The 25576-nt window shown below is 44.0% G+C and overlaps 1 protein-coding gene across 1 annotated transcript in view; it reads left to right on the top strand.

The window, feature by feature from the left end:
• The window catches only part of RERGL (RERG like), a 209798-nt gene that overhangs the window by 91105 nt on the left and 93117 nt on the right, over positions 1–25576 (top strand). The window contains exon 3 of the mRNA XM_085652674.1: positions 4761–4834. Coding sequence (XP_085508800.1) covers positions 4761–4834 — 74 coding nt within the window. The remainder of the gene's footprint in view (positions 1–4760; positions 4835–25576) is intronic.

The raw sequence follows: 25576 nt of genomic DNA on the forward strand, positions 1-25576 counted from the left end.
CTCAAACCATAATTAATGTTTCTTACTGGTTGTATTTTCAGTCCCCTGGACATTCAGTGAGCTAGAAAATGAGGATCTCTTCTTAACAATCTGCATATCAGTCTGTTAAATCTGCAACAGATACCTCATATGTCCCTTTTTGTGACAGACCATTAATGTGAAATGTATTAGTGAATGTTATCTTCTTCCAATCCTAAGGATTTTGCATAATATAACATTATTTCCTATTACAAAAGATAATAAAATGAGATACTTCTCAGTAGCGCAAATATATGCCTGCTAGGCTCTTTACCTTATCATCCCCCACCCACATATAATGCACCACTATATTTTTTTCTGATGTGACTATGGTATCACTCGTTTTAAAAATAGTCAAAATCCAGAAAAAAATACCAATTTAGGGATCTCCCTCAGAGACCATTTATAAAGTTTGAAAATCTGTGAGTGACGATTTTCCTATTTGAGGCTAACACATGCCCTACATAGACACATACAGCAGGGTGTGATCCTTCCAGATCACTCCCTACTAGAAGACAGACTACTGGTGGATCCTATTCCCCACAAGGGAAAGTCAACCATATACCGGTAACTGAAAAACAACGCACCAGATCCACTGGACTCCCTTCGAAGGGCCTGGGTAGATGATTTAGGTAATATGGAAGATGAGGGTTGGTCAGAAGCTATGCAAAGCCCCAGAAAAATAGCAATCCGCACCCGTTTTAGATTGGTACAGCTTAGAATACTACACCGCTCTTACTACCCACACACATCGCTCCATAGATGGGGAAAGGTACAGACGGCACAGTGTGTGAGGGGCAGTCAGCAGGAGGGATCCTTTTTTCACATCTTGTGGGAGTGTCCTGTGATTTATTCATTCTGGCAAGAAGTGACTGCCGTAATGTCTGCTGTACTAGGGTCGCGGATACTGCCAGATGCCCGATGGCTCCTTCTGATGATTAAGGGGGAAGAGAACTGGCCCAAACACAATACAATGTGGCTAGCACTTGCGAGGGGTGGCACAAAACTCATTATCGCCAGGCGCAGGTGTGCGGGCTTGCCCCCAACGGTGGCAGAATGGGATATTGATCTTGACTGGTGCCAGCGAGCAGAAGAAGTGGTGTATAAAAGCAGAGGATGCCCTAAAAAATGGGAAACAATATGGTCCCCATGGCAAAGCTACAGAGGTATATATAGAGGCCCAAGGCCCCTGATACTCTGAGCTATTTGCTTTGTGATGTAGGAAGGTCAGCCTATTGTTATTTGCCCCCTGTTTGGAGTTTGTATTTATGCTATCAGTGTGTCCTAGTTGTATGCATACAGATATATTTAGCTGTGAAATGTCGATTGAGCTTGTTAAATAAAACGATTTTAACGAAAAAGGAATTAGGTAAGAGATTCTCTTACCAGCAGCAGAATGAAGTGGGTATTAGACTTCTGACAGTCTGCTAAGCAAGGCCAGATTGGAAAGTGTATCTACCTCTTAGCCTTAGAGCTGTGACATGATGAAAAAAAATCCTATCCCAAAACTCTCCCAGCTGGGGTGCAAAACCATATTATATGCAATAATGAGCCCGTCTACCCACAACCCTGTCAACAAATGCCAGAATTTGTAGGATTATTGATAGGATGTGTGGCATGGGCATGGCAGGAAATGTTGTTGGTAACAAGGAACATCTCTTGCTGGTCGTTGGAGTCAAAAGTTGTGTAATGGTCTTTCTTCCAAAGCAATTGAAAGGAGAATTTGCATGCAGTTGCTGGGGAATTAGGGATATTGTACATTTTAGAAACAAAGGTGTTTGAGTTATGTAAGGTGTTGGAGGAATGTTTCAAAGATGTGAGTGTCTTGGTGATGCTTGCTTTGATACAGCTCTGTGTGACCCAATGCCAGGGGCAGCCTGTGTGGGTGGGGGTGGTGGGGCAGGGAGTCAGCAGACGATGATGAGGGAAAATGGAGTTTGGGGGAAGGGAAGCAGTTGCCCTGCACTAGCCTCGTCGCCGACTCGTCAGTGTGGCAGGCGCGGGGTGGGTGGTTTTCTTTTTTTGAATTTTTTTTTTCCTCGTTGCCATCTGCTGGCTCCCCCCCGCCCTGCCCCACCGCTCTTGCCTGCACTGGCTGCTCCTGCCCAATGCTGGATCTGGAGGTAGTGAAAGAGCTCGGTTTTGGGGATCAGTTACACATGTTTAATCTCCTCAAATGACTTTAGACAAACTTCTATCTAGAAGTTACTGAAGACCAAAGCATACCTTTGACTTCCAAACCTGGAATATATAAGTTGACATACCTTTTGTAAAGTCTGTGTTGTTTATTATTGATTCGCTTTTTTTAACAGAAAAATTAACATTAAAGTTGTCAAGTATGCATTTTTTTGGCTCACAGTAATTAAAAAAAAATCTGTGAGTGATTTTCAGGACAATCTCAATAAAAAGATCTAGGATGCTGTACTTTATACATCTTCTTTCAGCTATGTCTTTCTCCACCAAGTCAAAATAGCTGCTCCTCCCCCAAATAAATTCTCAGTTGCAGCCTCAGAAGCTAGATTTCCTTCATTTGAGCATAAGAATTTTTTTTACAAAAATCTCAAAAGGGCAATTGAGACTCTAGTGGGTGTCCTGTCTTCCCACAAGGTACATCGAGGTGAAGGCCCCTCTCCAGATAGATGCGGAACACCCGCCTTCTTTAGAGATCCAAGGCTTCCTGATAGAGGATCTCTAAAGCTTTTGGAGCAACTGCTGGTGCATCTTCACATGGTGATCCAGGACCAGGAAACCTAGTGATGAACATGCACCCATAAGCAGTCTGGGGAACCTGCCACTGAGACCTAACGGGCCTATGGTAGATGGGCCATTACTTCAAGGGTTACTGGCAGCCAGGAGCAGTCTGTGCAGATAAGAGCAGTGGGGCCGGGTTGGGGTGGATTGGACAGACGACCACGAAGGCAAATGAAATAAATAATTAATTTCCCCTTGTTGTAGTCTGTTGTAATCCATTCCCCTCTCCCCTCCCCCCCAGACCCGCAGCTCTTACCTGCACAGGCTGCTTCTGATGGCAGCATAGCTAAATGAGACCCCGGGGTCAGAAACCCAGCACTTTCCATGACTCTAAATAGAATGTTGGATCAGCAGGTTTGCCAGGGAAAGATCACCACCAATTTACAGCAGTGCTTCCACTCTGCCATGCTCTGCATGACCCCCCAATGTGGAAACTAGAAATGGAATGTTGTAATATGTTTTAAAGAAAGTAAGCATGAAATCCCACAAATGGAATGACTTTGAATAAACACGAGAATGCCATTGATGCCCTTCAGCATAAACTGGGGACTCGAGTCTCTGTGATGCAGTTCACTCATTCCCAACTAATTCTGTGGGTTCAAATTTGACCAATGGCCTTTGCACTTGTGTGACGTGGCCTGACTGAGTGCTACAAGTGGTGGGAATTTTAGGGCAGAAGCCAATATTCTCAACTTAGCGACATCAGTGTATCCAAAAAATCAGGGGCAGCTCCTCCATTAGGTCCGAGGAGCACTGCCCCACTGCTTTCTCTCAGTGCAAGAAGCAGAAAATAAAAAGGTATTTTAAATACCATTTTATTTTCTGCTTCTCGTGCTGCCGAGAAAGCAGAAGGCAGGGGTATGCCTGGTTGGGGGCGGGCGGGAGGATATGCCTGGCTGGGGGCGGGCGGGTGGGTGGGTTGGGGAGGAGTGGCTTGCACCACTCTGAGTACCCTGACTGCTTTCGTCCGTCCTGTGGCCGACCAAAGCAGGCATGCACACTCTACATTTTGAGAAAATGGCCTCCCTACAGGTGCCATGTCCGGGACTCCGCATCAATCACAACACTGCCATTGCGGCGTTGTGATTGGCTTACAGGAGCAGGAAAACGCGAGCCTGGCCCAGGAGCAGAGGCTGCGCAGGACTGGTCAGGTAAGTTTTATTTTGTCCCCCCGTGTGATAACCCCCGCGTGACCCCTTCCACCCCCCACACCCGCGAGAATTGCGAGACACGACTGCAAACAATTGTCTCGTAGTACATTGAAATGAACAAACTATGAATAACCAGTGTGCACCTTCCTTTTGCCTATGCTTTTAGGTCCTCATTAGAGTGGCGACTTAATTATGATGTGGCCAGAAACATAAGCTATTGGCCCAATTGGAATTATGAATTATTTGCTTTCATACTGAAATGTATATGTTGGTAACAACAAAAAGCTTATGCCAAAATTGGGAACTACAGTGAGAATTAGATTCAGAATTAAATATGCTACTGGTAATTCCTCATTTCTTTGATGATCTTCAAGGTCCAACTTGTAATGCACAGGACATTCTTAATTTCTTTAATTACTTTATTTTTATAAACTGTCTTTATTGAAGGAAAGAGAAACGGTACAAAGTATGACCACAGGTAACTTAGTGTCAAATCACAAAACCACAACCAAAAGACAATCCGTCAGAGAACAATAGGAAGGTGAGAAACACTGTGAAGGACGTGAAACTGGGGATGAGGTGGGGGTGGCTAGTCAATGGGACAGAGCGACGATTAGCAAGGTGGACAGAGGTAGTAGGGGGACAGTAAGGGCCCGCAGGACCCACAACCCGCAATTGCCACAAGGCTTTCTACATCCTTGGCGTTCCCTGTAACTCCAGTATCCGGAGCTCACCTTAGTGCATTTTACCAAAGATACATACATTGTCGTAGCAGAATTGCTACATTTTGTCAGTACAGATATCAATTCGTGGCATCTAAATCATATGCTTTTTTTGCAGAATGTGTGTACACTAAACGACTGAGTCTGGATGGCAGGCAGATGAATATTGAAATCTATGATCCCTGCTCACAGGTAAGCTACAAAGTGCACCTATAGAAAGTATTACACTATTAAGAAATATTTTCAAACAGCGTGTCACTGAAAGAACCATGCTTCATTTCATATTTCTGAAATATGAGACGGAAATTCCTCACGATATTCGTGGCTAAATGCTATTTTATTCTGGTACCTAACCAGTGGATCTCTGGACTGCTTATCTGTCAGGCCCCCATCCTTTTACTCCGGAATGCTGTTATGACTCCACAGGATAGCGTCCCTGCTCTATGTGCTATCCTGAAGTAAATTATGTGAAGGGGGCTAAAAATACTTCTGCTTAGTCTGAACACGGTGTCACGTTTGCGGTGGTTTTACTGCTTCCTAGTAAAGTGATTTTTAGGAAGGAATGGATGACTGGCATGTCGATGTAAAACTGAGCTGCTAGGACTCCTTATACTTCACAACTGACTTTGAAACAGATAAGCAGGCTGTGCCATCTAGTGACCACGATTATATCTGTATTATTTGTTCAAGACGAGGTAGCAGAAAAAAACTCTGTGGGCCGGACTATACAACACATTTTTGACTGGCACTAATGCATGCCACTGGTGGCAAGGAAGGGCTTGGTGCAAATACCTTTTATCGTCGTGTCATTTAAGCAGATTTGTGGAGCTCGTAATATGTAATTGGGATGTTTGTGCATTTTTAAGTTTCATTTTTGTGGTGTGGATAATGTGTTGTTTTGTCTTTTGTATTTATACTCTATTTTTTGTATTGCACTCTCTTTAACTGTTGGTTTCTGTTGTGACCTCTTATGTTTTTGCTTTGTTGTTATTTTGCTTGGTGTTATGTATTCAGTGTTTTAATCTAGCTATAGCAAACATGCTGCTACATGCTATACTTAAAGTTTAAAGCTGCATATTCCTTCAAATTTGCTTTTACTTGTCTGAGGTGGTAATATACCCCTGCTCAAGCTCTTGAACTGTATACTTAAGACAACAGTCAGCCCAATCCACCAGCAAAGTCTTGGCCTAAATTACCACTTTCAATGCTCACTTTATGTGCCATTGTCCTATTTATTTGATACAACTTTTTAACAGAGTGACTTTTCGTTTTCCTAGCGCTCTCTTTACACGTATAATCTATTGTTTCAATATAAACGTTTTTACACAGCCAGTAGTGCCCAGATACAATATATTGCATTAATCCTGTGTAGAGCTGATCAACGACTGAATGATCATCTTTCGGACTGATAGGCTGAAGATGCCTAATATCTTTCTCAAGCCAAAGCAACAGCATTTCATGGTTTTGGTTTGCAGTTCGAAAGAGAGCTTGTTATCCACCCCAAATTCAGATGTTTTACTGTGAATTTGGGTTCAGGGGGCTGGCCCAGCATTTTAGGCCACACATTTACACCCCATTCTGAAGAGTGTTTTCCCAGCGACAGAATTTCCATTTTATTGGCTTAAGCTTCAAGCAGTTGTCATGCCTCCGTTCTACCACAACTCAAATGCCGTTCCAGAAAGTAGCTGGGCCTTTCTCCTCCTCGGCAGACAAAGATATTATATACTGGGTTCCAGCATAAGATACTAGTGATAACCCAAAAGATCTCACAATTTCTGTCAGTGGCCTGAGGTAAGTTTTAAATAGGGTAGGACTCATAGCAGAGCCTTGAGGAACTCCTGTTGCCATTGAGGGAAGGTAAAAGGTGGAGAAATCACCTGAAAGGAGTGATCCTTTAGGAAGGAATTAAACCCGGCCAAATCCTTACACCCAAGCAGGAATACCATGCAGCCTGTCCAGGAGCACCTCATGGGTGACGTTGTGGAAGGCAACGCTGAGATTTAATACAATTAGCTCAGCCCAGCCTCCATCATCCACTAGTTGCCGAATTCTTCAGTCACCTTGGGCAGATCCTGCCGGAAAATTAGAAACATAAACATTGTGTGGATAGAATATCATGTCAAAAAACTATTGAGGACCTAAATGTTGAAAAGGTAAGTCAAAATAGTTAAGTACAGATTTACTATTCTTTACTCCCCATATACATACCTTGAATATTATCTACTGGCGGTCACCAGTAGATAGTTATAGTTAGGATCGTGTTTCCATAGGAAATCCACAACATTCTATTTGGAATAACTTTGGCGCCGATTGACGAATCCTCGCGAAATTTTCAAAATAGGTGGGGCGCTCCACTCCGCTCCTTCCCTGAAAGTCTCGGGGGGATTCGTCAAGCGGGGGCTGAGAAAAAGGGGGGGTCCCAAAACACGTTTTCCCCATGCATTTTTCCATAGGACCTTTAGTCCAAGCTACAGCCCGAACGGCTGAACAGAATTACTTGAAATTTGGCAGAGAGGTAGCCCTCAGGTCAGGGATGTGCCTTTTGCAGGTCTGGTGTAAATCTGTTCAGTATTTCCTGAGAAAATAGCATTTAAAAGCATATATATACCTATAAGCGCACAACGTGCGCGTACGGTAAAACTTACCGTACGCGCACGCTGCCGTGCGCGAGCGCGGTTCTGATTGGTTGTTAGATCTTAGTAAACATCCGAATCGGTCCAAACCAGGAAGTGTCGGCCGCCATTTTGTCTCTCGCAGTCTGAGGGGGTGAAAAACAAAGGTGGAGAACGTGACCAAGCCTTTGTCAGGGGGTCCCAGAAGGACCCCCAAGGGCCAAAATTTCCTTTAATTTTTTTGCGAAAAATCGCGGAGTACGCGTAGCGTGCGCGTATGGTATAAACGGAAAAATTCCGCAAACTGCGTAACGTGGGCGCGCGGTGCGCGAAGCACACCGCGATCCACAGTGCGCGCACGGTGCGCGAAGCGCAGCGCGCACGTACAGTACGCGCACGGTGAAAAACCTAAAAAAAAAAAATATATATATATATATATACATAACTTAGCATTTAAAAAACCGTACAAATTCACTGAAAAAACCATAGGTTTCACACACGTTATAGTTAGGAATTAGCATTTAAAAAACCTTGCAAATTCACTTAAAAAAACCATAGGTTTCACACATGTTATAGTTAGCTGGACATTTATCTCGTGAAAAACCATTGAAATTCCCCCGTTATAGTTAGTGCAGGCAACTATAACTCACGCGACTGCAATCCTCTGCTGATGACGTCAGATATTACATCACTGATGACATATGTGTCTTTCTGAAAATAAAATATTTGTAATATATGTATAGCTAAAAATTAATGGAAGAAGACATGGGTAAATAAGTGTCTAAATACAGTGATGTAATATCTGACGTCATCAGCAGAGGATTGCAGTCGCGTGAGTTATAGTTGCCTGCACTAACTATAACGGGGGAATTTCAATGGTTTTTCACGAGTGAAATGTCCAGCAAACTATAACATGTGTGAAACCTATGGTTTTTTTAAGTGAATTTGCAAGGTTTTTTAAATGCTAATTCCTAACTATAACGTGTGTGAAACCTATGGTTTTTTCAGTGAATATATATATATATATATATATATATATAAACACTGTATCAGCATATCATGTGATCAAGGCCTCCGCGAGGCTGAAACGCGTAATGGCGATGGTGTAGGGGCTCGGAAAATAAATCTTTGAATGAGCACACAAACCTGGGTCTATCTTCGTCCTTTCGGAATGCATGTCGACGGAGCAATGGAAACAAATATACCGCGCCTGCTTCAACGGTATCGATAGACCCCTCCTTCTGAAATTGGGCCGAACGGCAGGAAGCTACGTTTTGGACTTTTGCCTGAAACTTCACGTACTCCCGGGAAAAGAGCAGCCGTAGTAGCCCCCGGACAGTTGGATTGTTTTTGCCGGAAGGAGCAGTGAACGGAGCTCGTGTCGGAGTACCCGGGCGAAGGGATTACTACCCCCGAGGTAAGAACCAGCTTATAAGTCCGGTGAAGGAGTGTGAGCGAGCGTGGTGAGGGCATTGTTCTGCTCACCAGCACGCGAAACAGATATATTGCCCACACGCACACACCATGTCCGCCGATATGCTGAGGAGTCGGGAGGCAGCAGCGGATGAACTTTTTGACAATTCTCCGAGTGGAGAGACAGCTAATCAAACGCAAACAAACACAGCGTTACCTATGAATGCCAGTGCTAAAGAGCTATTCAGGAAATTAGAAAAGTTGATGAAAACGGAACAAGCCAAATGGTGGGAGAGTAAGTCTTTGAGCCGCTACTTGGATGTGGGACGGATTCCGAGGGGGCTTTGCATTTTACTGGCCCCCAGCTATGAGAACCCTGACCCCTGTATGTTGGCTGAGTGGGCGAATTGCAACTTGGAATCATCGCGGAAATTGGTGGTTCTATTAGTGAAATATGCAGACAGTGACCGATCTGCATTACAGATAAAAATTGATGAAACCAATGTGGAAATATCTAAATTGGAAGACACGCCCTCAACACAAAAACTGCGGGAGGATATGTTGGTGCGCTTACGTAGAGAGGAAGATATAATCAAGAAACGTAAAGCATACAAGTTTCAAAGGGACACGGTAGATTATGAACAAGGCCGCGTGTTCACGTTTGCAAAAAAATACGACGCGGTTAAAGCTGCCAAACCATCTGTCGCTATGAACCCAGTCCAACCAGGGAATAGTGGTACCACACCCTTATCTTCATCTATCTCCGATTTGAGCTCAGCAGTGGAAAGTGAATCGGAAAATGACCAGCAGGCGACGGCCAGAAGACAGGGGCTTCCAAAACCCAGCCTCGCCCAGGAACTGGATTTTGTCAGGCAAGACAGAATCAGGTCATTACGACCGCGTGCCCAAAATGTAAGCATCAACAGGGACTCAACCTCAAAAGACGGGAGCGGCGCAAACACCAGCACCTACGCAAGGAACAATAAAAAACCAAACAACAAAAAATGGAAGCGCAAGTGAGAGGACAATCCAATGCGCAGTCTGTAATCAATTTAACAGACTGTGCACTCAGTGAGAGCGATTCAAATATACTTGCACTTGGATTATCCGTTAGCCCTCCCAGCAATTTCGATTATGCGCAGAGCAGAATAGATGTCTAAAAATTTGTTCGCAAACTGAAATTGCGGAAGTATCATCTTGTCCAGGGCACCCAGAACAAATCTAAAGATGTCAACTCACAAGTGCAGGGCAGTGGTACGGCATTAACAGCATGGGACGCAAACTTCCTTTCAGCCATGCATGAATTACAAGGGGAAAGCAATGGGGATGAAAATGAATCAAGTCTTGAATTGATGCAGTCAGGTGGGGGCGCACAGTCCAACTTCAAAACGAAATCAACATTTTGCCCCATGATGTTCCGAGACAATGTGGACATTTTCCACGACAATATAACATCAGAACTAAAGAAATTACAATGCTCTGTCTCCTATGCTCCCAAGAAGTATACAAAACAGGATAATATATACTTCCAACTGATGAAAAAATTGCAAGGGGATGATAAGATCATTATTAGACAATCCGACAAAGGAGGCAACGTTGTGCTGTGGCCACGTTCTTTGTATATGGAGGAGGCTCTCTCACATCTCAATGACAGAGAATGCTACAAACGTAGCGACATGCAAGCAGTTAGAACCTCATGGAGCACGTTTTACACAAAATTGGTAGCTTGGAAATCATCTGGTTTACTGACTTTGAATGAATTTAAATTTCTAAAAATTCAATATCCCATCATTCCAGTTATTTACTTTATACCTAAAATCCACAAGCATGCAGCTAAACCCCCAGGTAGACCAATAATCTTTGCCCAGGGTAGTATCATGGAGAACGCTTCAAAAGTTGTTGATTACTTTCCACAAGAACATGTCAAGAAATTACCTTCATATATACAGGACACGGGGGATTTTCTTGGCAAAATTGAACATGTTAAATGGGACCCTGGATATATATTAATCTCCTTAGATGTGGCATCATTGTACACGAGTATTGAGTATTCACCACAAGGATGGATTAAAAGCTGTTGAACATTTTCTGAATACACGTCCCCTCAACAGACTTTCACATAACAGAATGATTTTGAACATGATCACTGATTGTCTGCAGAATAATTTTTTCTTGTTTCATAATCAAGTGTATCAGCAGGTCAGGGGCGTTGCCATGGGGGCTTGTTTCTCTCCGAACTATGCTTGCCTGCATATGGGGCTCTGGGAGGAGCAGGTCCTCATGGCAAACCATGAAGATACTGTAAGACAGCACATTGTTTGTTGGTACAGGTATATAGATGACTTGTTTTTAATTTGGAATGGCACAGAACTATCTGCACAGGAGTTTATTGTTAACTTAAACGTGAATAATCTGAATCTGAAATTCACGGCGGTGATGAGCAACAGCAGTATATTCTTCCTAGATGTGGAGGTCTTTGTGTTTAACAATAGACTGGAAACACGACTTCATAGAAAACCCACTTCTGGCAACACAGTCCTACATGCGCGCAGTCATCATCCGCCACATTTAATCAACAGCATCCCCTTTGGGGAAATGCTGAGGATTCGTAGGATTTGTAGCACAGATAAGGAATGCACACTAGCTCAGCAGGAATGCAAAGGGAGGTTCCTTGACAGGGGATACTCAGAGACAGTCTTGGATCAAGCCATGACTAAGGCAAACAAAATACAGAGATCGGACACATTGAGACGTAAACCCATTTTAAATACCGATCTGGTCCAGCCTACTCGTCTCATATTGACATATAACGTACAACACAAATCAATACGTAGAATTGTCAATAGAAACTGGCCCCTAGTCTGTAATGATCCTGTCTTGGGCAAGGAAATGAGCAAATCTCCTAATGTTGCTTTCAGAAAAGCTCGTTCTATGAGTAATTCCCTGGTTAAGAGTAGCCCAGAGGTCAGGCTCACAAACACTTGGCTTGGAAAAAGCAAGGGTTTCATGAAATGTGCTAGCTGTAAGGCATGCAAACATGGTATTAATACACAAACATACCAAGTGCCATTCCAGCCCAGTCCTGTGAAAATTAACAAAGCCTTAAACTGTAAGACGGAGTATGCAATATATGTGCTGGAGTGCTCGTGTGGCCTGCGGTACGTCGGGAGTACGAAACTACAGGTTCACAAACGAGTGCTCCAGTACATTAGAGCCATCAATAACTGTGATGCGGCATACCCAGTGGCTAGGCACTTCAAGGAGTGCCATGAAAACAACTTAGCACACCTTAAATATTATGTCATTGACTCGGTGTTGCCACTAAGAAGAGGGGGTAACCGTGAACGGTTGTTACGACAGATGGAAACTAGGTATATACTCAAATTGGACAGTAAGACACCACAGGGCTTAAATGCAAGTGAAGATTTTTTTACCTGTCTATAAATTTGAATATACATTGGCTTTTATCAATATTGTAAATCGCTGCTGCCTCTTGATTGTAATCTATTTTCTTTTAATATATTGAAGTTTTTAATTCTGTGTATAAGTTGCGGGAAAAAGAAATCATATTCTCATTTCCTGTTGTATTTGTTTACATGTCCTAAATCACGGCTGTGACAGGATGTAACTTGGCATACTTTGCACAGCACATTTTTGCACTTTATTCTTCCCACGTTTGAAGATCTAGGCCCACTGGGGCAGTTAGCTAGACATTCTTTGTATGCATTGGGCAAACAAGGCTGAGAGACGGAGAACTTTGTTCCCTAATTGTTGGTATTCACCAGGGGCATTCAGGTCCAATACTGGTGTCCTTGATAAATGAATAAGATGTTTATGTTTAACCTGTGCACTCCAGACAGAGATAGGATGGGGCATTATGCTGCCAAACTAAATAAGATGCTATTGGTTTTAATGAGCATAACATTTTAACAGTGGATTATTATTTTTTAGCATTTTTATGATATTTTATCTATGCTATGATTTTACCCATTTTCATGTATTTATATATTTATCTGTATATATTTACTATGTTTGGCGTCATTTTGCACTTTGATATTCTATCATGGTACTGTATTACGCTGCGTTATTTGCACAATCCTGGGAACACCTTGCATATATGGGGTTGCTCTGTTCTCTATGTCTATGAAAGGAGGTGGGAGTGTTTTTGAACACGTTTTTGCGCACTGGCACTTTAAAAACTGAAAAAAACTCTGTATCAGCATATCATGTGATCAAGGCCTCCGCGAGGCTGAAACGCGTAATGGCGATGGTGTAGGGGCTCGGAAAATAAATCTTTGAATGAGCACACAAACCTGGGTCTATCTTCGTCCTTTCGGAATGCATGTCGACGGAGTAATGGAGATATATATATATATATATATATATATATATATATATATATATATATATATTATCTACTGGCGGTCGCCAGTAGATAGTTATAGTTAGGATCGTGTTTCCATAGGAAATCCGCAACATTCTATTTGGAATACCTTTGGCGCCGGTTGACGAATCCTCGCGAAATTTTCAAAATAGGTGGGGCGCTCCGCTCCGCTCCTACCCTGAAAGTCTCGGGGGATTCGTCAAGCGGGGGCTGAGAAAAAAGGGGGGTCCCAAAACACATTTTCCCCATGCAATTTTCCATAGGGACCTTTAGTCCAAGGTACAGCCCGAACGGCTGAACAGAATTACTTGAAATTTGGCAAAGAGGTAGTCCTCAGGTCAGGCATGTGCCTTTTGTATATATGGTGTCAATCTGTTCAGTAGTTCCTGAGAAAATCAAAAGAAAAATCACATACATATCTGGGCGGAGCCTAACCACACATCTCATCCTGAGATCTGATTGGCTGTCAGTACTTCATCCAAGAAGTGTTGGCAGCCATCTTGGGACCAATATACATGATAGCACCTCATTAAAAAGCATTGCAGTTAATAGAAGGTTTTAAGACTTTAGTTACATTATAAATCATTTGTTGATGGTACCATACTCATTTTAGGAATTGTGGTGTGTTCTAGGGTGATTTTACCATGTGAAAAAGACTTCTGCTGTAATATCACGAACCATGTTTGAGAGAAAACTATTTTCTCATACTTTTCCCACAGAGAGGTTTGGAAGGTGATCTATAAGCTAAACTGAGAGCATATTTTCTGAAAATTCACATTATCTTTCTCAGTCATGTAAGAATGAAGTCTGACATTCTCAGTAAAACATGTACATCCAACAAGGGCAGAGACTGTCAGTTGATTCCATTGTGTTCTACTGCAGCTTCCCAGAGTGCTCTAAAGAACAACTAGAGCGCTAACAGTCTTACTTATGACAAAAGTATGGCACACCTGAAGCCATCTTGATTGGAATAAAGTGGTAACACTTAAAACATTTAATGTTCAAAGGAACAAAATGAGGGGGTTCATTTTGCCATATAAATTATGATTACTGCTGCAGAAAGAAAAACTAGGGCACATTTTGACTTCTGAAATCCTCTTTTATTTCATAAAAACATTCTGACATGCAGACTGAAACATGCACTTTGAATACCAGCAGCAGACTTGCCTGGTGAGCAGTAGCTTTACTACAGTGATCTAATGAGCAACTAGAGTGCTAACATTCAGAATTCATGGAAAATGTGTGACACATCTGAATGCCTTCTTGATGGAATCAAAGTAAAAAACTGAAAGTATTTCCTACTGAGGAGACTGCAGTAAATGAGGAAATTAGGAAACTTCATAACAAATAAATCTCCCAAGATGGCCACCAGAGACAAAAGAGCCCAAATGTAGCCCAAATATCACCCAGATGTAGCCCAAGTATAGCCCAATGACAGAATGTCCCAGAGTGTTCTTAAGAACAACTAGAGCGCTTACTGTCTTACTTATGACAAAAGTATGGCACACCTGAAGCCATCTTGATTGGAATAAACTGGTAACACTTAAAACATTTAATTTAAAAAAGGAACACAATGAGGGGGTTCATTTTGCCATAGAAATTGTGATTAGTGCTGAAGAAAGAAAAATTAGGGCACATTTTGACTTCTGAAATCCTCTTCTATTTCATTAAAAAATTCTGATATGCAGACTGAAACATGCACTTTGAATACCAGCAGCAGACTTCCGTGGTGAGCAGTAGCTTTACTATAGTGATCTAATGAGCAACTAAAGTGCTAACATTCAGAATTTATGGCAAATGTGTGACATATCTGAATACCTTCTTGATGGAATCAAAGTAAAAAACTGAAAGCATTTCCTACTGAGGAGACTGCAGTAAATGAGGAAATTAGAAAACTTCATAACAAATAAATCTCCTAAAATGGCCACCAGAGACAAAAGAGCCCAAATGTAGCCCAAATATCACCCAGATGTAGCCCAAATGTAGCCCAATGACAGAAGTGTGCAAAACACTTATTTTTTGTGTATTTGCAGTTTTATATAGTGCAGACTTGTCAGGTATTGGAGTGCTTTACATGAACATTGGTTACATCACACAAGATCAAATTCATTTTGGTTGTAGACATGGGGAGATTAAGTGATTTGACCAGAATCACAGAATGTTGAGCTGAAGCAGAAACTCCAACCAAGTTCCCCAGTTGCAAAGTCTGCAGCTCTGGAAGTAACACCACACCCTCTCCCCTTGGATGCAACATTTAATCAAGTGGTCAACTGGATAAAAAAACTAAGATTACAAATAATTTAAAAGTTCTTTGTCGCTATTTGAAAACTCAGAAAATATGTCCTCATTTTAGTTTTTTAGAGCACTAACCATAATTTTGATGCAAATAAGACCCTCTCATATATGTAATTTCTAAAGGAAATGCTCTAGGCATTACAGTTTTGATTACATCAAGATGACGTCAGGCATTCCACACTTTTGTAATAAATATAGAATGTTAGCAATCTAGTTGTTCATTGGGATACTGTTGTGAGGCAGAGGCCAAGGGCACGGACTCTGAAAATTGAAGGCAGGTAGGAGAGTGCAGAGGCAACAATTTGACCACATTAGGCAGGCAGGAAGGGCAGTGGCAGCACAACAGACTATGGAGGGCAGTGGAAAGGGGGGCAGGGGCAACAAACCAACAATACAGGACTGGCAAGAGAGGCTGTGGCAATATAATAGACCATTGTGGGCAGAAGGAAGAGGCAGTGGTCATACAACCATACATGCCAACAGACCCGTTTCAGCCTGGAAACGTCCAATGTTTTTAAGCTCAAATGGGCTTTACTTGATCTGTTTCCTGTCTACAATCTTCTCTTTTTCAATGTAACTCAAAGGGGAAAATCAATACCCCAGTTTTATTTCAAAATCTCCCTCTTACCAAGTTCAAAATGTTCGCAAGTATGGTACATTGGATCATGGTAGGCAGGAGGAATTGGGGTAGGGACATGGACTCGGATAACAGAGGACAGGAGGGACATTGAGAGGTGCACCAAACTGACCCTACAGGGCAGGCATCAGGGTTTGCAGCAGCACAATACACCACAGAGGGCATGCGGGACGGGAGTGCAGCACAACAATCCATAGAAAGCAATAGGGAGGGGACAGGACCATGCACATGGATAACAGACAACAGAGGGGAAAGAGGCAATGGTAGCTAGCTGACCATAATGGACAGACAGGAGAGAAAGCTGCAGCATAATAGACCATAAAGGGCAGGAGGTGCGGATCAGGGGCATTACAATGGAACCGACAAGCCAGGAGGGAGGGAATAGGGGTCTGCACATGGAAACAGAGGGCTGGGGGCAAGGGGGCAGGGCAGGAGCAGCAAGATGACCATGGAGGTCAGGCAGGATGGGCACTAGAAACAAGACACACCATGGAGAGCAACAGTGAGACTATGATGGCATACACACAGACCATGGAGGGAAGGTGGGAGGGGGTCAGGAGCAGCTAGCTGACAACACAGGAAAGGTGGGAGGGGCCATGGCAGCACAGAAGACCATGCATGGCAAGCAAGAGGGTTAGTGGCAGCACAATGGCTATGATGGGCAAGAAGGAGGGTGCAGGGGCATGCACAAAGGACCATGGAGGATAGAAGGGAGGGTCAGGACCTGGGCACAGACAAGAGAGTTCAGGGGAAGGGGCCTCACAACAGACCGCCCGGGGCAGGCAGGAGGAGCAGTTGCAGCACAACACACCAGGGAGGGCAGAAGGGTGTGGCAGTAAAATGGACCATGGAGGACAGGAGGAAGGGGATAGGGGCATGGCATTTGGACAGGCAGGGTGGAGGTGGCAGGGACAGGTTACAGTCATCTGACAATGCTAGGCAGGTGGTAGGGGAGTGGCAGCTCAACAGAACACTCAGAGTAGATAGGAGTGGCAGGTCCATGGAACATGGTGGTCAAAAAGGATGGAGCAGGGGCATGCACAAAGACATCGGAGGGCAGGGGGAAGGAGAATAGGGGCAGCAAGCAAAGCACAGAGGCTAAGCAGCAGGTCAATGATGGGCCATAGAATTGGGCAATGGAGGGCAAGATGAGTGGACTGGTACATCATGCTAAATGCAGGGCAGTGGCAGCACATCAGACCATGCATGGCAGGAGGGAGGAGGCTTGTCCATGGATTCATACAACAGAGGATAGGGAGGAGGTGGATGGGGCAGCAATCTAACTGTTCATAGAAGGTGGGTCTTAGGAACTTTATTGTTTTTAAAATGTGTGTCTGTGCGAACTACTTAAAAGATGAACAAGTATGCAGCATAATCTCACTTTTATTCAGGAAGAAGAGGACGTTTGGGACTGTGACTCCGGGCTCACTTGGCAGAAACAACCCCTGACCCTCCACCCCCATCGCAAAATGTAATGCCCGTGAAAAGGGTAGGTGGACGCAGCATTATATAGAACATAGTCCTGAGAGCACGATTGAAAATGAAAACTAGATATAGTATATGGTATAAACTATGCACCAAAAAGTGTGATATAAAATGAACCTGGGCGTGAAATATAATATGCAATACATTGTGCGCAATGACAGATTCATTGGAGAGCGCCAGACAGCACAGGCACTAGCGCTTGCTATGTGATATGCGCCTTGGAGTGTAATATGCACAGGGCAGTGTTGTGTAACCTAAGTAGTCTCTAAACTTGTAATATAAAATATGTGCTGGGTAGTGTAACATTGCATATGCACTGTGACAAAGATATGGATCCCAGATTGTAATATGTATGGCATAGCGCTGTGCTTTATAACATTGGCATCGAGGAAGGCACGTTAGATGGGGCAATATAAACTGTGCGAAGGCAAGTGTGGCATGACATATTCACGGGGTGGTGTTACAGTGCGCATGGGCTAGAGAGTGTCATAGCATACGCGCTAGCTGGTGGAATACAACACAGAGGTGTGTGGCACTCGGCGGGCACTGGTGGGTGTAACACAGCATTGGGCTCCGCCAGGAGCACGCTGTGACTCTCAAGTGAGGTTTGTCTCCTTTCCAGAGAGTAAAATAAAAAGTATTACACATCCGGCGTTGGATGTGTGTTTTATTAACCGTGAGGGGGTTTCTTGCATAGTTTGGTCGAATTTTTGTCGAATCCCCTTTGAATGGCTTGGTGTGCATGTGTATTAATTGTGCCCGTCAATAGCTACCCATGTTTGTATAAATAAACGACAAGGGTGTCTACTTGGAGAGTACCCACCAGCGGGGGCGCCGGGATTAGGCACGGTAGGGTGTCAGACATGTCAGAGCTTCACTAGCGGTGTGAATACATTCTACGTGGATTCAGTGTATGCATAGTCGCCTTTTAATGAATATCACGCAAATCGTCATGGTGATAGGTACATACGGTTTGTCCAGCATGTCCTAGGTGTTTCTATAAATATATATATATTTTTTTAAAATAAAAAACAAAGGCCGGCCCCGGGGGATGGGGTCCCCGGGGCCATAAGTGGCCTGAGGAGGGGGGCAACACAGCCCCCCTCCTAAAGAATAAAACAATAAAAAAAGGCCATGACCTGGGGGTTGGGGTCCCCGGGGCAGATTAAGGCCTTGGGAGGGCCAAATAAATTTTTTTCAACAAAAAAGATTTTGTGCAGGCCCTGGGGGATGGGGTCCCTAGGGCTAATAAATTAGAAAAAGAAAGGGGGCCACACAGCCCTCCTTCTTAAAAATAAATAAATAAAAGACCGGCATCGCGCCGAAGGCCACGCCCCCTCCTTGCAGCACTCTGCAAACGCGCCCCTTGGCCAGTTGTAAGTTGAGGAATTAATTTCCCTTCAATACTGAGGGTCCCTGAGGGCCAACTAGCCCAACAGGTATCTCCAGTATGCGCCAGGGAGCTGCGTTGCAGAAAGGTGTTCTAAGGCCATGCCCCTTTTTACACCTCCATGCAACGCAGCTCTGTGGCGCTTACTGGAGGTACCTAGTGGGCTAGTTTGACGCTAGGGACCCTTAGGATTCAAGGGGACTTAATCTCTCAACTCAGAACGCCCACAGGCCCTGTGGCGCGTTTTTAAGTTGGGGAAATAATTCCCTTTCAATCCTGAGGGACCCTGGGGTCCAACTAGCCCACCAGGTGCTTCCAGTAAGCACCACTGCTCTGCGTTGCAGAGAGGTGGTGCAGGCCGTGCCACTTTTTACACCTCTCTGCAACGCAGCTCTGTGGCGCTTACTGGAGGTACCTAGTGGTCTAGTTGGACCCTAGGGACCCTCAGGATTCAAGGGGACTTAATCTCCCAACTTAAAACGGCTACAGGGCATGTTTACACAGTGGGGAGGGGACGGGGCATGAGGTGACGTGTTCAAACACCCCCTGTGGTGCGTTTTAAGAGGTAGTTTTAATCCCCTGCCCTTTTATATACTAGGGGCTTTCAGAGGAGGTCATGCTAATCACAGGGGGACCCCAACACATAGTGTGCCCTAGTGTATGTAGGTGTTTTCACTGTATTCTGAGTGTCTTTTAACATAGCACTGGCTCTAGGACTGGTTAGTCAGACTCAGTATCCGTCTGAAAAAGTTGAGGGTACAGGATGATTTTGCAACAAGGCTTGTTTCTGCTCTTCTGTTTGTTCTTTCTGCACGTTATACTTCTTCCTGCACTTTTCTTCGTCTTTGAGGACTTCTGTTGCTTCTTTCTGCATTTCTTTTTTTTCTTTCTGTGCGTTTTTCCTTCTTTCTTCACATGTCCTATCTCTGTAGGCATAGCTAGAAATTAGCATTTAAAAAACCTTTGAAATTCACTGAAAAAAACATAGGTTTCAGGCACGTTATAGCTAGGAATTAGCATTTAAAAAACCTTAGAAACTCACTGAAAAAAACATAGATTTCAAGGGCGTTATAGTTAGCTGGACTTTTCACTCGTACAAAACCATAGAAATTCCCCCGTTATAGTTAGTTCAGCTAACTATAACTCGCACGCCCGCAATGCGCTGCTGATGACGTCACATATTACATCACTCATGACATGGTCAGTGACATCACTCATGACATCACTGATGACATCACTGATGACATCATCCTTGTGATAGAGTGGCAGACCTCCTCTCCCCCTAATATAACCTTTGATACACACATTCAAAAATAGAAATTACAATTTTCAAAACAATGGACTTACCAATACCAGTTACAACAACCTATTCAGTAATTGTAAGATCCACATCCACATCCACTCATTCACCAACAGTCCTATACAGTCACTCATACATGTACTCACTCATCATATGTACTCATACACCTATACATCCTGTTACACAACGCCACTCATCCTTAGAGTTACTCACACACATAGTCACTCATGCTAATAAAGAATCAAACATCCATTTACTTGCATATACAGTTATACACACACCACCACACTTACTTCTACAGAAACTTACACATACGTAGTCTTTTAAACAATCACTTATAGAAACACATACTTATTCATACAGGAAGAGCTATGTTATAAGACCCTCAGAATACAATGAAAACACCTACATACATTAGGGAACACTATGCATTGGGGTCCCCCTGTGATTAGCATGACCTCCTCTGTAAGCCCCTAGTATATAATAGGGCAGGGGATTAAAACTACCTCTTAAAATGCGCCACAGGCCGTGTTTGCACACATCACCTGAGGCCCCGTCCACTCCCTTCCCACTGTGTAAACACGCCCTGTGGCCATTTTAAGTTGGGAGATTAAGTCCCCTTGAATCCTGAGGGTCCCTAGGGTCCAACTAGACCACTAGGTACCTCCAGTAAGCACCACAGAGCTGCGTTGCAGAGAGATGTAAAAAGGGGCACGGCCTAGACCACCTCTCGGCAACGCAGCGCAGTGGCGCTTACTGGAAGCACCTGGTGGGCTAGTTGGCCCCCAGGGTCCCTCAGGATTGAAGGGGAATTATTTCCCCAACTTAAAACGCGCCACAGGGCATGCTGGCACACGTTAATTCAGGACCTGTCCCCTCCCTTCACCACTGTGTAAACGCGCCCTGTGGCAGTTCTAAGTTGAGAGAATAAGTCCCCTTGAATCCTTAGGGTCGCTAGGGTCCAACTAGCCCACTAGGTACCTCCAGTAAGCGCCACAGAGCTGCATTGCAGAGAGGTGTAAAAAGTGGCACGGCCTGGCCCACCTCTCAGCAACGCAGCTCAGTGGCGCTTACTGGAAGCACCTGGTGGGCTAGTTATCCCCCAGGGTCCCTCAGGTTCGAAAGGGAATTATTTCCCCAACTTAAAACGCGCCACAGGGCGTGTTTCCACACATCACCTCAGGCCCTGTCCCCTCCCTTCACCACTGTGTAAACGCGCCCTGTGGCAGTTCTAAGTTGAGAGAATAAGTCCCCTTGAATCCTTAGGGTCCCTAGGGTCAAACTAGCCCACTAGGTACCTCCAGTAAGCGCCACAGCGCTGCGTTGCATAGAGGTGTAAAAAAGGCATGGCCTCAGAACACCTGTCTGCAACGCAGCTCCCTGGCGCATACTGGAGATACCTGTTGGGCTAGTTGGCCCTCAGGGACCCTCAGTATTGAAGGGGAATTAATTCCCCAACCTACAACTGGCCAGGGGGCGCGTTTGCAGAGTGCTGTAATGAGGCGGCATGGCCTCTGGCGTGATGCCGGTCTTTTATTTATTTAATTTTTTTAAGAAGGAGGGCTGTGTGGCTCCCCCTTCTTTTTCTAATTTATTGACCCTGGGGACCCCATCCCCCAGGGCCTGCACCCTAATTTTTTTTGTTGAAAAAAATACATTGGGAAGGGGGCCGCGTGGCCCCCCTCCAAAGGCCTTAATCGGCCCCGGGGACCCCAACCCCCGGGTCATGGCCTTTTTTTTAAATAATTCTTTAGGCCACTTATGGCCCCAGGGACCCCATCCCCTGGGACGGCCTTTGTTTTTTATTATTTTAAAAAAATATATATTTAGAGAAATACCTAGGACATGCTGGACAAACCATATGTACCTATCACCATGACGATTTGCGTGATATTCATTAAAAAAAACTATGCATACAGTAAATCCACGTGGAATGTATTTACACCGCTAGTGAAGCTATGACGTGTCTGATGCCCTACCGTGCCTTATCCCGGCGCCCCCACCGGTGGGTACTCTCCAAGTAGACACCCTTGTCGTTTATTTATACAAACATGGGTAGCTATTGACGGGCACATTTAATACACACACACACCAAGCCATTCAAAGGGGATTCGACAAAAATTCGACCAAACTATGCAAGAAACCCCCTTCACGGTTAATAAAACACACATACACTGCCGGATGTGTAATACTTTTTATTTTACTCTCTGGAAAGGAGACGAACCTCACTTGAGAGTCACAGCGTGCTCCTGGCTGAGCCCAATGCTGTGTTACACCCACCAGTGCCCACCGAGTGCCACACACCTCTGTGTTGTATTCCACCAGCCAGTGCATATGCTATGACACTCTCTAGCCCATGTGCACTGTAACACCACCCCGTGAATATGTCATGCCACACTTGCCTTCGCACGGGTTATATTGCCCTATCTAACGTGCCTTCCTCGATGCCTATGTTATAACGCACAGCGCTATACCATACATATTACAATCTGGGATCCATATCTTTGTCACAGTGCATATGCAACGTTACACTCCCCAGCACATATTTTATATTACAACTTTAGAGACTAGTTAGGTTACACAACACTGCCCTGTGCATATTACACTCCAAGGCACATATCGCATGGCACGCGCTAGTGCCTGTGCTATCTCGCGCTCTCCAATGAATCTGTCATTGCGCACAATGTATTGCATATTATATTTCACGCCCGGTTCATCTTATATCACACTTTTTGGTGCATAGTTTATACCATATACTATTTCTAGTTTTCATTTTCAATCGTGCTCTCAGGAATATGTTCTATATAACACTGCGTCCAACTACCCTTTTCACGGGCATTACATTTTGCGATGGGGGTGGAGGGTCAGGGGGTGTTTCTGCCAAGTCAGCCCGGAGTCACAGTCACAAACGTCCTCTTCTTCCTGAATAAAAGTGAGATTATGCTGCATACTTGTTCATATTTTAAGTAGTTCAAACAGACACACATGTTAAAAACAATAAAGTTTCTAATACCCACCTTCTCTGAACAGTTAGCTTGCTGCCCCATCCACCTCCTCCCTATCCTCTGTTGTCTGAATCCATGGACTACCATCCTCCCTCCTGCCATGCATGGTCTGATGTGCTGCCACTGCCCTCCATTTAGCATGATGTACCAGCCCACCAGCGGCGGTCGATAGTAGGAGTAACTACAGGGCGGTTACGTGGGGAGGGGGAGGGGCAGGGTGGTGGGTAGTAAACTTTGGATTATGGAGATTTACAGGTAAGTTAACATATAAATTAATAAAACGAATTTCGTTGCATGCACTGCATCCCCAAATGCGATGCAGTGCACGCAACAAAATTTGTTTTATTAATTTATATGTTAACTTACCTGTAAACCTCCATAATCCATAGTTTACTACCCCCCACCCTGTCCCTGTCTGCCCATTATGGTCAGCTAGCTACCATTGCCTCTTTCCCCTGTTCTCTGTTGTCCATGTGCATGGTCCTGTCCCCTCCCTATTGCTTTCTATGGATTTGTTGTGCTGCACTCCAGTCCCGCATGCCCTGTGTGGTGTATTGTGCTGCTGCAAACCCTGATGCCTGCCCTGTAGGGTCAGTTTGGTGCACATCTCCATGTCCCTCCTGTCCTCCGTTATCCGAGTCCATGTCCCTACCCCAAATCCTCCTGCCTACCCTGATCCAATGTACCATGCTTGCGAACATTTTGAACTTGGTAAGAGGGAGATTTTGAAAAAAAACTGGGGTATTGATTTTCCCCTTTGAGTTACATTGAAAAAGAGGAGATTGTAGACAGGAGACAGATCAAATAAAGCCCATTTGAGCTTAAAAGCATTGGACGTTTCCTGGCTGAAACGGGTTTGTTGGCATGTATGGTTGCACTACCACTGCCTCTTCCTTCTGCCCACAATGGTCTATTATATTGCCACAGCCTCTCTTGCCAGGCCTGTAATGTTGGTTTGTTGCCCCTGCCCCCCTTTCCATTGCCCTCCATAGTCTTTTGTGCTGCCACTGCCCTTCCTGCCTGCCCAGTGTGGTCAAATTGTTGCCTCTGCACTCTCCTACCTGCCTTCAATTTTCAGAGTCCATGTCCCTGGCCTCTGCCTCTCAACAGTATCCGAATGAACAACTAGATTGCTAACATTCTATATTTATTACAAAAGTGTGGAACGCCTGACGTCATCTTGATGTAATCAAAACTGTAATACCTAGAGCATTTCCTTAAGAAATTACATATATGAGAGGGTCTTATGTGCATCAAAATTATGGTTAGTGCTCTAAAAAACTAAAATGAGGACATATTTTCTGAGTTTTCAAATAGCGACAAAGAACTTTTACATGATTTGTAATCTTTATGTTTTTTTATCCAGTTGACCACTTGATTAAATGTTGCACTTAGGGGAGAGGATGTGGTGTTACTTCCAGAGCTGCAGACTTTGCAACTGGGGAACCAGTTTGGAGTTTCTGCTTCAGCTCAACATTCTGTGATTCTGGTCAAATCACTTAATCTCCCCATGTCTACAACCAAAATGAATTTGAGCTTGTGTGATGTAACCAAAGCTCATGTAAACCATTCCAATACCTGACAAGTCTGCACTATATAAAACTGCAAATACACAAAAAATAAGTGTTTTGCACACTTTTGTCATTGGGCTACATGTGGGCTACATCTGGGTGATATTTGTGCTGCATTTGGGCTCTTTTGTCTATGGTGGCAATCTTGGGAGATTTATTTGTTATTAAGTTTCCTAATTTCCTCATTTCCTGCAGTCTCCTCAGTAGGAAAGGCTTTCAGTTTTTTACTTTGATTCCATCAAGAAGGTATTCAGATATGTCACACATTTGCCATAAATTCTGAATGTTAGCACTCTAGTTGCTCATTAGATCACTGTAGAAAAGCTACTGCTCACCACGGAAGTCTGCTGCTGGTATTGAAAGTGCAAGTTTCAGTCTGCATGTCAGAATTCTTTAATGAAATAGAAGAGGATTTGAGAAGTCACTCAAAATGTGCCCTATTTTTTCTTTCTGCAGCACTAATCATACTTTCTATGGCAAAATGAACCCCCTCGTTTTGTTCCTTTTTAAATTAAATGTTTTAAGAGTTACCACTTTATTCCAATCAAGATGGTTTCAGGTGTGCAATACGTTTGTCATAAGTAGGACTGTTAGCGCTCTAGTTGTTCTTTAGAACACTCTGGGAAGCTGCAGTAGAACACAAAGGAATCAACTGACAGTCTCTGCCCTTGTTGGATGTACATGTTTTACTGAGAATGTCAGACTTCATTCTCACATGACTGAGAAAGATAATGTGAATTTACAGAAAATATGCTCTCAGTTTAGCTTATAGATCACCTTCCAAACCTCTCTGTGGGAAAAGCATGAGAAAAAAGTTTTCACTCAAACATGATTCATGATAT

This window comes from Triturus cristatus, chromosome 4_1, assembly GCF_964204655.1.
Source record: "Triturus cristatus chromosome 4_1, aTriCri1.1, whole genome shotgun sequence".
In the NCBI taxonomy this organism is placed as follows: Eukaryota; Metazoa; Chordata; class Amphibia; order Caudata; family Salamandridae; genus Triturus; species Triturus cristatus.